The sequence below is a fragment of the Beta vulgaris genome, chromosome 5, assembly GCF_026745355.1.
Source record: "Beta vulgaris subsp. vulgaris cultivar EL10 chromosome 5, EL10.2, whole genome shotgun sequence".
Taxonomy (NCBI): Eukaryota; Viridiplantae; Streptophyta; class Magnoliopsida; order Caryophyllales; family Amaranthaceae; genus Beta; species Beta vulgaris.
This window is the reverse complement of record NC_079206.1, coordinates 66,117,831-66,132,663: the sequence shown is the minus strand read 5'-3', so window position 1 is coordinate 66,132,663 and position 14,833 is coordinate 66,117,831. Positions and strand designations below refer to the sequence as shown.

At 31.7% G+C, this 14,833-nt stretch overlaps 2 protein-coding genes across 4 annotated transcripts; both read right to left on the bottom strand.

Moving 5' to 3' along the window:
* Nucleotides 1–18: 18 nt before the first annotated feature.
* Nucleotides 19–4,511, bottom strand: LOC104894651 (2'-deoxymugineic-acid 2'-dioxygenase). Of its 3 annotated transcripts, none has more exons than XM_010680936.3 (5): nucleotides 4,405–4,511; nucleotides 2,591–2,838; nucleotides 2,234–2,484; nucleotides 1,531–1,849; nucleotides 19–450 (listed from the first exon to the last, which is right to left on the bottom strand). In XM_010680936.3, exons 2-5 carry the CDS (start codon nucleotides 2,786–2,788, stop codon nucleotides 199–201), a joined length of 1,020 nt encoding a protein of 339 aa, XP_010679238.2. In that variant the 5' UTR covers nucleotides 2,789–2,838; nucleotides 4,405–4,511; the 3' UTR covers nucleotides 19–198. The 3 variants fall into 3 exon arrangements, with proteins under 3 accessions (XP_010679238.2, XP_010679239.2, XP_048499873.1); XM_010680937.2 differs by having other exon boundaries at nucleotides 2,591–2,795; nucleotides 4,405–4,507; XM_048643916.2 differs by lacking the exon at nucleotides 4,405–4,511 and adding an exon at nucleotides 3,312–3,399.
* Nucleotides 4,512–8,996: 4,485 nt separating this feature from the next.
* Nucleotides 8,997–13,068, bottom strand: LOC104894650 (protein DOWNY MILDEW RESISTANCE 6). Its single transcript, XM_010680934.4, has 4 exons — nucleotides 12,801–13,068; nucleotides 11,186–11,436; nucleotides 9,893–10,211; nucleotides 8,997–9,271 (listed from the first exon to the last, which is right to left on the bottom strand). The coding sequence occupies exons 1-4, from the start codon at nucleotides 13,005–13,007 to the stop codon at nucleotides 9,020–9,022; spliced, it is 1,029 nt and encodes a 342-aa protein (XP_010679236.2). The 5' UTR covers nucleotides 13,008–13,068; the 3' UTR covers nucleotides 8,997–9,019.
* Between the last annotated feature and the right edge of the window lie 1,765 nt (nucleotides 13,069–14,833).

Sequence of the window (14,833 nt, the reverse complement as noted above, 5' to 3'; positions counted from 1 at the left end):
ACGAAACGGAGGAAGTAATTAACAAAACAACTACTTTTGTACCTTGTACACAAAGTTTCTTTTAAACAAATAGTAGTAGTACAAGGAAACGTTAAAAAGTAAGTTTTCTTACATTACATAGGCGTCAAGCAAAGCCTTTTATTATGCCAAAACAAAAACAAAAAACAACTGTTTCGATTTTTTTTTTTTGTAGATCCTTCAAGTTCTTAACATATAAGGCTCCATTACATCCTTAATTTTGCCTACATAGGCTGCCCTGAATGTCTGAAGGAAGTCTGCGAATCGTGCACCCTTATAAAGTGGAGGACTTTCTGCACTAACAAGAGCTTTGGCTGGTTCTACAATGCAGTCTCGTGTTGGCTCGATGAACAACGCAGCAGTAAAACGAGCTACATCTTTGTTCGTTACTACGCGATGTTCCACGCTACGTAGCTTTCCATTGCTAACGATCTACAACAAATTGCAAATGGATTAGCAAAAGTGACAATTTTGATACTAAATTTAAGTTAAACACGAACTTCTATAGAAATGTGAATGTCAACTACTAGCTATCGTAGTGATAGAATCTAGTAAGGGTGGTATGTAAGACTCGAGATCGAAACCATCTATATACTTTCCAAGCACAAACACACACAAAGACAAAATAAAGAAGAAACAAAAAAATTAAGCAAATTAAGATAGATGACATCCACAAAATGAGTGATTAGTGAAGGTTGAAACATAACCTTTAACACTTAAAATGAGCATTAAATAGCATGAAAACAAAAGCCCTTTCAGAATGAGGCAACATAATGTTACTAGCCCTTTACGATTTATTCCATATAGATCATATCTATAAATTATTGTTAATGGGTTCATTTTAAAGATCCAAGTTGTGGGTTTGGCTCTATATCATATTAAATATGGGTCTGAGCCGCACACATCATAAGGAGAAAAATTCCAGTTCAGAATACCAATGAGGTTCCACCTTAAAACCATTGAGCAATAAAGGGAGCATCCCCTTAGCCTTAAAAAGTGATAAACTCTTTCATCTTTATCGATGTGCGTGGGACACTCACATGTGTTGTTTCGGAAGGCCATGCTTCAACAATAATGTTGAGGAAACAGGAACACTAGCAATAATGAGCTTGTGTGATTTTGTTATTTTTGTATGTGTTATGATGTTATCTTATTTAATTTGAATGTCCATATCAATGCAGATTTTCCCCAATTGATCTCATTACCACTAACTACTTAACTACAAAATATTAATATTAAGTGGTAATAAAATTTCATAAGATCAGAAAAATACTTTTGACATTCATAAGATTGAAAATACTTAATCTACCCTATACACTTAATGGAATCCAACGCTCAAACATTATATAGTTACTTTCGTTGTGTATCTCTAATAAGTGAAAAAAAATATCCACTTAGTAAATGTAGCATTCTAAAATAATATATAGACGTACAATTAACTCATTTACGTAACCTCAATTTATAGATTTATATATAAAACGATGAAACTTAGATCTTTGCGTAAATATGTACCTGTAATTGGTATCCAACATTTATAACTAAGGCATCAGGAATTGCCTCAACGCCGATCCACTGACCGTCCTTCAACACTTGAAGCCCTGGGATATCCCCTTGAAGTAGTATAGTAATGAGGCCAGTATCACAATGCTTTCTAGTTCCCAAGGTTAAACTGGGATCAGGGCATGGAGGGTAATGATGAACAGACATAATTTGTAGTTGACTTAATTCACCTGCAAAGTATCCTGGTTCAAGCCCCAGTCCTTCACATATGAGCTCCAAAATTCTCGATCCGACCTCTCGAACTTTCATCACATAATCTCCAACAACTTCCCTGCCATTTTTTCCAGGATGATTCATGTCAAACTTTAAGAAAACTTTATAAGCACTCAAATCTTCAATAATAATGCAAGGAACAGAGGACATACAACGAGGAGTGAAACGTCTACAAACAATTACAAAAGCGAAATTTCATTCTAATTACTAGAAATTCGTTGCTTCATCTTTGAATGTAATTAAGACAAACATAATACTGACACTTGCATTAGTACTTAATCTTTATCACCTCTAAATCAGCTAGATAAATTCTCAGCAGTAATGTTTAAGAGTAAAGAAAATTGTAAACAAAGTCATACTTGGTCCTATAGGTTATCATTTGCGTATTTCGTGACATCGTACAAATTGAGGTGCCAAATTTTTAAAACAAATGAAATGTTACCTACATCCCTGAGGTTTTTCAGGCCAGGATTGGATGCATTCCTCCAAAGGACTACACACAAGTCTTAAAGAATCCCTCCAATTGTGAATCTCTTCTTTATCATAATCAACATTGCTCGTGTATAGTATGCATTTGCGACTAACATCCAAAGAGTACAAGTTTGCTTTATCCTCCATAGGAAGCGCGAAGAATTCTTTAAAAGCTCCTCTCGTATCATCAAATACTTTTCTCGGCACTCCATGGTTAATCACCTACACCCCATATAACACCAAAAACAGATGTTAAACAAACTTATATTGGGCCATAATGTTGATACAAAGTTCAAGCATACTATACTATGAAGTATCAAATATGAACCTGAAAGAATCCAAACTCTTGGCTAGCCTCTATAATCTTTTGAATTGTTTCTCCGCGATTGACATTGCCAAGATCAATGACTGGAACACTCTTAGATGTTGGAACAATGTTCTCCCCGGGTCTTTTTTCAGGTGGAAATACGTAACTTTCAGGCAATGTTTTACCATCAGACCAACTCGAAACAAGATTCTCTGCCATCTATGAACTGCAACAAATGTGTTACACAAGTATATAGGTTTCAGTTCTACCTGATGATTGAAAACGAAACAAGATTAGCACACTGGCAATAACCCAAAACAATACGGTGGCAAATCAACCTTAATTCAAGTGTTTATTGCATTGGCAAAACTATAGTATAAGCAATAATTTATTTTTATAAACAGAAGTTGGCTTCATTTCTTGTTGGTAAATTATTGGCGAGTAAATGTAGCAGTGTCGTATTTCAAACCTCATAGGTAGAGCCTAGAGGCATAGAGCTTAATAAATATGACTCAACCAAACTCCGACCTAAAGTTACTGAGAGTCTGAGACGAACCAAATTCAAATTGAATCAAAACAGCCGAAATTTGATTTAACCGATACAACCCAAATTTGATTTAACCGATACAACCCAAATTATCGTGATTTGTTATTATTTGTTACATAAATTTTCTACATGTTTTTGAGAAAAACTTGAAATCATCTCGAGTTCAAACCAAAACCTAACCAATTGAGTACTGACCCTTGTTATTTCTAGCTCTATCCATAGGATTTTGATAATTCACAAATTTGTGCAGGTATATAAAATCACGTACACAAACAAGCACACATTACTAGTCTGTGAAAATTCAGCATTCAACAATCATGCCCATCCCTCATACATTATTAGTTTGGTTGGACGTCAGATTTCATTTCCCAAGAATTCGCATTTAATTGCAAATTGTTAAGAAAGGTAATAAAAATTTGCCAACTTTCAGAAAATTATTATACTACCAATTAAGCTTTTGCAATACCAATAATGTCTTGGCGTAATGGTTAAGATTGAGGTATTATAAATGAAAGGTCACATGGTCAAATTCCCTCTCCCCTTCTTTGTAAAGGTATGTGTATGAAAATTTCGACTATCCCGCCTGATGGAGGTCCAGATGTACGCAACCCTACTAGTAACTAGTGTTAATTTGATATAGAGAAACTAATTCTGAATACAACAACCCCTATCAAAAAAATTTACTACTTTTAAGTATCAAATTAAACTAACAAGCTAAATCTAGAAAAGCAAGAGTTAGATATTAGATAACCTTTTAATTACCATCCAATAGCACGCATATAATAAATGTAATAATATTGCCAACATAACAAAAATATTATCAACCAAACTAAATTACGACCCTTCATAACACTAACCCTGTAAAAAAATTAGTAAGTCAAGTTGAGGTGTTGTGATTTGTAAACGATAGATTACAAGTTCGAATCCCTCATTTGTACTTTATACTGCACTACTGCTTTCGTGGCTCATATGGATAAAAAATAATAATAAACCTAAAAAAAGATATATATATACTGAGTACTTGAGTTCAATGAGATTTTTTTTCTGTTATTTGATTTGAAGAAAGTAAATGAATTATTATTACAGTCAACATGCAAAAAAAAAAAAAAAAAAAAAAAAACAGTGGAAATATAACATTACAAGCAGGGATTAAATTAATAACATACAGTGAGCAAAATAAAGCAATCATCTTCAAATATACAGGCAATATAGCAGCAATCAAATAAATAATCATCAATTAATTGGTAAAAGAAGTAGGAAAAATAAAGAGAACAAGAAAAGAAGTAACCTTGCAGGAAAATAATGCTTTGATAATATGTATCTGTTGAGCAAGGGAGGAGTTTTGAGAATGGGTTCAGTTGCGCATGAATATATTACTCCTATTATAGTCCTTTCATGATATTGCAATATTTAATATATTATTCGTTGTGGTTGGTCTTGTAAGATACGATCTATTCTTAATTTGAGATTACGTAACAACTTAAGATCAATGTTAGTAAGAGAATAATGAACCATATTTCTTATTATATTGTTTAGTTTAATTTGATTCAACGACTAATTTAATATATATATTTAGTGACTAGTTTAATATATATATTTAGTGACTAGCATGATATATATATTTAGGGACTAGCATAATATATTCAGTAATCATATTCTTCAACATATATATTTAGTGACTAAATTTAATTCATTTTGTGACTTGATCATTTGGTAAGATTGTGGGATTATTTTTTAAAATATGTTGTAATTCGAGATCGAGTCAAATAGAAATAAACGAAGGAGAAGATAAGAGATAACTTGTGTTATTTAACTGATAGAATCGTATTTAGAGAAATTTACGAGATTAATTTGAATTATGGATGATCCCTTCTTAAGGTTGTGTGGACGTGAAAGAAACCAATAACATAGGGCTCCTCATTTTAAAACGACTCAGAATTTGAAACTTGTTGTTTAAGTTATTCAAAGATAATAATCATAATATAGCCTAAGTTTTTTATACAAAGATATTGTAACAATTTTTAACCCATATTCTTAGTTATTAGAAATATTATAAGACAACATTTTTATAAAAATACTGGTAATTATCGATGCAAATGTAATAAAAATTCACTAGATAATATATATATATATATATAATATATATATATATATATATATATATATATATATATATATTTGGAAAGGAAGGAGTTTACGTTATTGGAAATTTATATACTTACGGTGCATTCTGTTCACCTGAATTTTCCTAACTTATTTGATTTATTAAATTTATCAAAACTTATTGAAGTTTATTTATAAGATGTTAAAACTTCTATGAGCTTATCAAATCAAAAAAAAAAATTCAAGGGGAAGAGAACCCACTCAAGGGTGTGTTCTTTTCACTTTATAAAATAAGTTTCAAGTTTAATAAATTATTAACTTTAGATAAGGTCTAATCAAGTCTAATAAAATTTAATGAGTTCTAACACGACACTTAATCAAAGTAAAGTTCATTTATAGATGCATTTTACCTAATTCAAAGCCTTAAGTGATTTTGCTTTCTTTTTAAGTTTTAACTACTCCTTCGTTTTTTTTATCCGCAATACTTTTCTAAAAGAGTTATAATTAATTACTTGCAATACTTTTTATCTTTGTTTTTCCCTTCTTTCCATCGGTCTCCAATCATATAAGTTTCTTTTTGTTTTCCTCTCTACCTCTCTTATATTTAAAAATTGCATTGAAGTTGATGAAAAAAAGTGTTGCGAGTTAAAAAAGGAACAAGTGTAAATATTTTATGTAAGTTATACCTCCAAAATTGAGTAGCAATTTTGAATTGGACCGAGTTGATCAGATTGTGGGCCCTTTAATACAATTCTTCGACAAGTAATGCAGAGGACAACGACTATATTTAGTACTTCATCAACATCTGTCATTGTTCTATGCACCTTATTACTTATTTAATTACTTGGTATTCCTTTGCTAAACATGGACTTTTTTGCATTATGTTTCTTTAATCATTGTGAATATTTATTGATGGCTCAAAATGGCCGAAGTACATTAATTTTGGTGCAAATCTACAGATTAACCGCTATATCACGAGCAATGCTACATCTACCCGGTGGGTAGTTAATCATTAGAAATAGAACATTAAAAAACTATTAGAACTGATGAGTTGGATTCCACTATTTATTTATTTTTATTAATAGTGGGTTGTTGACCCACTAGATAGATAAAGTTTTTTCCCTCTACCACCATCAACTCACTATTGTTAAAAATGTTAATAAAAGTTAGTCTTGTAAAACTAGTTTTTGGAAAGTAAATTAATCAATTGTTCAACAGGAGTACTTTTTAGAAATTTGGAAAGTCCTTAATCACGCATAGGAACATTGGAAGAGTTTTACTTGATATAACTAGTAAATATACTACACATTTTCTAAAATAGCATTAGTTTAAACAGCGATAAAATCACGTGTCGATCGATGAGTGAGTAAGAACAGTGATTTAGACGGGATTCAAGCGAAAAGTTTTTTTTAGTGTAAATGAGTGAGTAAGAACAGTGATTTAGACGGGATTCGATTCTAATTTTCGAGTACCTCTCTCATAATATTTACCAACTAAATTAACTGGTATCCATAACCCAAGTGAAAAGAATCCTATTAGCTAGTGCTTGGTGGAGACCCTTATAAACTTAGGATTCCATGGGTAGGGGATGAAGAAGGTAGATTCATCTAGAGTGCTCGAGTGGAGGGACTAGAAGTGGTGGGAGATTTAATGGATGTTGACAGGATGGAGTGGAATGTGGAACTAATTGAGAGTCATTTCAATGAATGTGATCAACAGTGTATAATGGCCATTCCTTTAAGCACTAGATGTCTACAGGACGAGTTAACTTGGGCGTACTCTAAGGACGGCGCTTATTCGGTGAAAACTGCTTATATGTTGGGAAAAGGGGGGAACCTGGATGATTTTCACAAAGTGTGGAATATTTTATGGAGCTTAAATGTGTCGCCTAAGGTGCGTCATTTCATGTGGCGTGCTTGCACAAGTTCACTCCCAGTAAGGAAAGTGCTTCAGAGACGCCACCTCATCGACGAAGCAGGGTCCCATGTTGTGATAGAGAGGATGAGACGCAATCACATTTATTCTATCGCTGCCCGATGTCGCTCAAGTTGTGGGAAGAGCTGGGCAGTTACAATTATTTGCCAGGGGTGGAAGACGAAGCCATGTGTGATACCCTGTCAGATGGAGTCAGATGGATGCAAATGTGGTTCAAAAGGGTTGTTATATCCTATGGAATGTTTGGATTGAAAGAAACAGAAGAGTCTTTGAGCATACAAGTCACCCTACCACTGTTGTGGGCCAGAGAATTATGAGACAAGTTGATGATTTTAATAACTATGCTGTGAGGATTTATGGAGGAGTGCGCCTCCCCGCGGCTCCAAGCCCAAGCCGGTGGTATGCTCCCCCAGTCGGCACTATTAAATTGAACACGGATGCAAGTTTGGCCGAAGAAGGATGGGTGGGACTTGGAGTGATAGCCCGTGACTCGGAAGGTAAGGTGTGCTTTGCTGCAACTAGACGTGTGCGTGCCTACTGGCCTCCTGAGGTAGCTGAATGCAAGGCCATTTACATGGCAACCCGCTTGGCCAAAGCTCATGGGTACGGTGATGTGATCTTTGAATCTGACTCTCTGGTAGCAACGAAGAGGTTAACGAAAGCAGCATTTTTCTTTTCAGATCTGGATGCAATACTTGGGGACATTCTTTCTATGTGTAATGCATTTTCTTCTGTTTCTTTTTCTCATGTTAAAAGGGATGGGAATACTGTTGCCCATAACCTTGCTAGAGTTGTGCCTTTTGGTGTTGAACAATGTTGGGAGCATCATTGTCCTAGTACTGTAACACCTTATGTACTTATGGACACTTTGTCCCTTTGATTAATGCACTTCTCTTTCCCCTCAAAAAAAATAAAAAAAAAGTAGGTAGAAATAAAAGTTTTGACGTCATATCTTGCTGTATTTAACTTTTTTTTTGTCACATTTAAGTTAAAAGTTAAATTTGACAATCAACTCTATGTAATATGAAAAGTTAAACATCCAATTGTGATTTCTTTCGTTCTCTTCTCTCTCCCTCTTAATCATATGATTAGTGGGACAATTATGTTAGTGAGTTTGATTCCACTATACATAATACATTATTATCGTCAATCTTTAGTTGGTAATCCATTCCACTAAGTTTTAAATAAACAGCTAACTGCTTAGCTAATCGGCTGACACGTGCACATTGTTAGTTTACTTGCTAGTTGAGCTAATTAAGTAAATCTTTATTCTATATTATACTCCCTCCGTCCCATAATATAAGTCCTGTTTCCTTATGAGGTGTCCCAAAATATAAGTCTTATTTCTATTTTCAATCAATAATTATGCCCAAAATACCCTCATGAAAATAGTTTAATTCCCAAAATGTCATCATAATTTCAGCTTTCAATGCACCATTATTAATGACAAAATGGAATCTTTTACCCCATTGAACTCCTCTACACATTAAACCATGCAACATTAAATGATAGTTTTTATTTTTTGTCAAAAAGTCATCATAAATGTAAGTATTTCTCAATAAAAATAATTTTTTTTATTCAAATAAAACAAGATTCCATTTAACCTTAATTCCCGCGTAAAAACAGAATCAGGACTTATATTATGGGACGGAGGGAGTATAAACTAATTGAAATAAACATATGCATGCTTGCTTCTAATGAGTCAATAATCAACCATGTCCTATAAATTATCATACTTTCTCAGTTTTACTTTAAATGCAACAAATAAATATTTTATATTTAACAAGTAATATCCTTCGTGTATTTAAAACGAAACGGAGGAAGTGTATCAACATCAACGAGTCTATATCATCCAGGCTTAATTATTATTTGATCTTGTAATGCTCCAAAACTTTTTCAGGTTCATCTCCACTATTATGGGCTTTGAAAGTCTGAATAAAATCTGCGTATTGAAATTGCTTGTAAAGTGGTAAATCGCCTTTATTAACAAGAGCTTTGGCAGGTTGAATAATGCAATTCTTTGATGGCAAAATGAAGAATGCTGCAGTTGTTCTAGCATGATGTGCATTTGTCACCACTCTATGTTCTGCACTTTTCAGCTTTCCATTACTAATAATCTGCAATTAATAAATTAACATGATGAATTAGTAAATGTTGGTAAATGCAAAAAATAGGTATGTAGGTCTAAGGATGATGTGTGATTTTGTTATAAATTTTGCAAAAGATATAAATATTAGAAGTCTTGAATGTTAGCTAGTTATCCCTTTTTTTGTATCGATAATATTAATTGACCTATGATCTTATCTTGATAATATTTGATATGATAAAGTACCATCTAATATAGTATTTATGTTGTAGAATGTCTAATATTTTAAAGCAATAATTTTTTTTCCTAAAATGCTTCATAGACAAAAAACGGAATGATTGGAGTGTATCTTATGATCATCTGATAGAAAATAATAAATGATGTCATGATGAACTGATGGTAATAATAATAAATTTTAAAGGAGGTCTGTAAAAATCTCATACGAACGCTTATAGTAATGAAACCTTCCAAATTAAAGTGTACGTTCATGATTTACATAGAATGAAGTTTTATAATTTTTTAGAAGTATTATCATAAACGTTGACACGAGACTTTTCTTATAGAACTACTCTAAATTTACCATCTTATTGACGTTTATTACCATTTATCAAACGAGCCATTAGGGTTATGTAAAACAAAACCTTTGTAGTACCTGCATCTGGTAGCCCATGTTAACCACAAAGGCATTTGGACAAGGCTCAACAAGTAGCCATTTGTTATCAACACAAACTTGAAGGCCAGAAATATTATCTTGAAGAAGGAGAGTAATAATGTTAGGATCACAATGCTTTGGTAATCCTAAAGTTAATCTTGGTTCAGGACATGGTGGATAATGATTCACTGCCAAAAAAGAATCTTCACTATAACCATGACCAAAGTATCCAGATTCAAGCTCTAAACCTTCACTTATTAGGTCTAAAATTCTTGACCCTAGCTCACTCACTTGAGTAGAATATTCCTCTACAACCTTCCTGCATAAATTATAAAATCAAGATTAGACCAATATATAATAAATTTCAAATCTTAGTTTAATAGGACAACATATGTACAAAATAATACTCCCTCCATCCCATAATATAGTGTTTGTTTCTTTTTTATACGGTCTCCAAGACATAACTTTGATCTTTAATATCTTCAATTCCGTATTAATAAAAAATATATAAGTTGATATGATGAAACTACACATTGAGACGAATCTAACAAGATCCCACATGAATATTTTTTTTTATATATAAATGAGAATATTCGGTCAAAAATTTTAAAGTTTGATCCACCAGAAATGAAGTAGGCACTATATTATGGGAGGGAGTGAGTACTTATGTAAGATAGGTGTATTATTAGATTGTTTTTTATACGTAGAGTATAGTAGTAATTTTTGGGATTAACCAAAGGATATGAGATGAATTTATTGAAATACAAAGGGGGTTTAACCTTCCTTTTTATACCTTTTTTTTTATATATAAAATGTATACAAATGATAAAAATTAGTATTGTGTGCATACGGTGCACAATAAATTTATTGTAGGACAATCATTTCACTTTTAGTTAAATGGGTCACTTTTAATTGAAATCAATCACTTTTTAAGTCAAGAGGGGTCACTTTTTAACAAAGGATTACTTTTTAACCTAAATGGATCACTTATGTATAAGTGAAAGTGATCCATTGGTTACCTCATTCTGATAGGTAAGTTTTTACCTTAAAGTGGTCACTTTTATATAAATGATCCATTTAGGGCTAAAATGTTACCCTCGTCTCACTATAAAAGTTTAAAAATCAGTTATTTAACCATTAACTTCAAAATTTCCAAAAATACCCTTAGGATAAGATGGCAAATCAATGAGTTTAGAACGAAGGGGAATTTAAGAGAATATGACCTTTAACTAGAATGTAGACTTCAAATATGAACATATTGAAGTAATAACAAGCAAAAGTTGCCATAATTACCTGTATCTAGCAGGTTTTTGGGGCCAGTAATCTATGCATTCTTTCAAAGGTGTACAATTATGTTTCAAGCAATCCCTCCAATAATGAATGTCTTCATTTGCATAATTGAAACTGCTTGTATAAAGTCTACACTTCACATTACTTTCCTCAGAATACAAGTGTGATTTATCTTCATAAGGCAACTCAAAAAACTCCTTAAACACCTGCATAGCATCCCTCAATATTTCTTTTGCAACTCCATGGTTGATCACCTACTAGACAATATGTTAACAAATTTATATATATGTCACATAATATAATAATTTTCGAAATAATATTTCACTTATCAAAAGATATTGTTATTATGATATAGAAAATCTATCTAAGGGTTTTATAACTATTTCATCCATTCTGAATTACTTGCAACAAATGGAGTTTTATTCTATTTATACACCTTTTTTTTTACTATCTAGTATGATTGATTAAATGTAAAGAATATTCATTTGAGATCTTGTTAGATTTATGTCGATGTATACTTTCAATTTATTAACTTTATATAATTTTCAGTTAAGAGATAATAGAATATATATGATAAAAGGTTAAAGTTATGCACTGGAAAATGGAAACGTGAAAACCCTAGTATTGCAAGTAAATCAGAATAGAGTTAGTATTCAATCTAAGTCGTTCTTGAATCAATAACTCTGGCTCTGTTTGGCATTACTAGCTGAAAATAAACTGAAACTGATAAGTTATCTGAAACTGATGAGATAAAGCTGAAACTGATAAAGTGCTAGAACTAATAAGGTAACTGATTAGTTTAACCGTTTGACAAAATTAGCTGATTAAGTTGATAAATTATTTTAGCAAAATTAGTTATTAAGATTTTCCAAAATTTCAGTCACCTGATTTTGAAAAGGTAAATTTTTTAACTTATCGGCTCTGTTTGGGGAAGCATTTTAGCTACCTTAAATGATAAGGTGCTAACACATTTTAGGCTAAAATGATTAGTAGTGTTTAGGGAGCACCTAAAATAAAATTTTAGGTGGCTAAAATGACTTAAATGATAAGTTAAAAAATTTACTTTTTCAAAATCAGGTGACGGAAATTTTGGAAAATCGTCTTTCCAAAATTTTGACAACTAATAAATTTTGCTAAAATAATTTATCAACTTAATCAACTAATTTTGCCAAACAGTTAAACTAATCAATTACCTTATTAGTTCTAGCACGTTATCGGTTTTAGCTTTATCTTATCAGTTTCAGTTAACTTATCAGTTTCAGTTTATTTTCAGCTAGCAATACAAAACAGAGCCGATCATTTACATCATTTTAGCCACCTGAAATTTTATTTTAGGTGCTCCCCAAACATTACTAATCAATTTAGCACCTAAAATATGTTAGCACCTTATTATGTAAGGTAGCTAAAATGATTCCCCTCATCCCTCCTCAATTTTCTGTTTAATGTTGACCTATGTAAACTTATGGTCAATGAATCAAAACGTCAACCTTATATAGAAGATTAGTACACAATTCACCCTGATTATGAAAATTACTAGTAATACTAACAAAAAATGTAGTATTATTCTTTCTTCTTTTCCAAAATTGTGGGATGAATAAGAAGAACAAAAAACAATTACCTGGAAGAAACCAAACTTTTTTGCAGCCTGCATAATTTGCTCAACTATAACTCCTCGATCATCATCACCTTTTGCCATGGAAAGATCAATAACTGGAATTCTGCATGCAGTAAAAGAAATATCATCTGGTCTTTTTTCTGGAGGAATTATATAATTTTTGGGCAAGGAATTTCCATTAAACCAACTTGAAACAATCTTTTTCTCCATTAAATTTGCACTTGATCACAAACAAGAAAAATAATGATATACTCTAAGAGTACTACGATAATTGGTTTAAATTAATTTGACAAAAACCAATTCTTAATCATAGTATATATAATAAAATGATGGGACATACTTGCATTAAAGGTCAACTTAATATTATTCCTTTTTACTAATTAAAGAGTCTTTATCTCTTTGATGTATATACGTATGTCTCAATAATATTGAAGTGACCTAACTGGCTAACTCATGCATGTTTGTCACGGCTTAATTTCTTATCATATATTATAAATAAATGTCAACTAGTAGTCTAAGGATATAATATAGTACTATTTGTTTCGGTTATATCTCAACTTCTATCTAGATGTAGCATAATTATATACTTCATCCGTTTTATATTACTCGCTATATTTCTCAATTCACGGACTCCTATGTAATTTTTGGAGAAGAAAGAGGTAGAGAATAAAACAAAAAGGGACCCATGTAAGAGAAGAGAGATAGAGAGAGTTTATTATTGCCTAAAAACGAAGTGTAGCAAGTAATGTGAAACTTCCCGCGATGAAAAGTGTAGCGAGTATTATGATACGGAGAAAGTAAATACTTTTTCTTTCATTAGCATATATTCCTAACATTTCATTAAGATGACGTGAAGTACATATGCATATGTGGGGAAGATATTGACTTTAATGGGTAAGAGGGACATTATTTTTCTCTTTGTGTGCTTAATTAATTGTAGCTCTTGATGATATGCAACTTGGAAGAAAGGGATATAGATTAGATTAGATTAGCATGCAATGCAACGAACGTCCCAACTAATGTGGTCCATGATGGTATTACGCGTAATCATGTTGGAAAAAAGGAAAATATAGATTAAACATCAAATCAAATTAATACATTGATATATATGTATATATAATATGTATAGTTAGCAAGGAGCACTCTAGCCTCTAATTTATTGCATGAATTCATGCATAGATTAGATTCATGTAACGTACTTTTTTGTTGTTGAAATTTGGTTATTACATAAATATAACTAGCCTCATATGCACGCGACGCGTGCGAAAACAAATAAATAACTCGATTATGTATGTGTAATAACATGTATGAAAAATTGTTCAGAACGTTCATTGTATTTCCTTTTTTTTAAAACCAATAAATAAGAGATGTTACAAATGTGATTGTTAATTGAGGGTATGTTGGTAAAAAGAGGGGTGAATTTGTATTTTGTTAATTAAGGGTATAATAGGGTTTATAATTTTTAGTATCCCCCTCTCTTCCCTTATATAATACTAGCATTTTTTGCACGCGATGCGTGCTTGGATTTTTTTCAAAACAGAAACTATTTTTTTCGACGTATGTAAAAGTCAAAATTTGAACCTTAGACATATACAAAGTATAATTATTTTTATTTATAAAATTTAATTGGTTTAGTCTCTGTCACTTAAGTCTCTCACCAGTCTTTTTTTTTCTACTTTTCAAGGTCAAAATTCTATGAACAAAATAGAAATTTTATTGAAATTATCTTTGTTTTCTAATATTATAATTTTTTAGTTGATTTTTGAATTAAGTACACTACTTCATATATTGTGAAGAAAGTGGACACTTGGATTTCAAGTCAAATTTTTGTGAGTATGTATTAACGTTGTAGTGTATTGGCTGTAGTTTGTAAGTTAATCTTTTGGTTTTTGTAAAGTTTCATCATTTGAGTGATTTGTATAATGAAATTATACAATTCTATGATTTTAGTTGACTTGTGAGTGATTGTTATAATTTTATTTCCAGTATTTTTATTTGAATCTCCCTTTGGTTTGTAAGTGGATTTGTAATTTAGA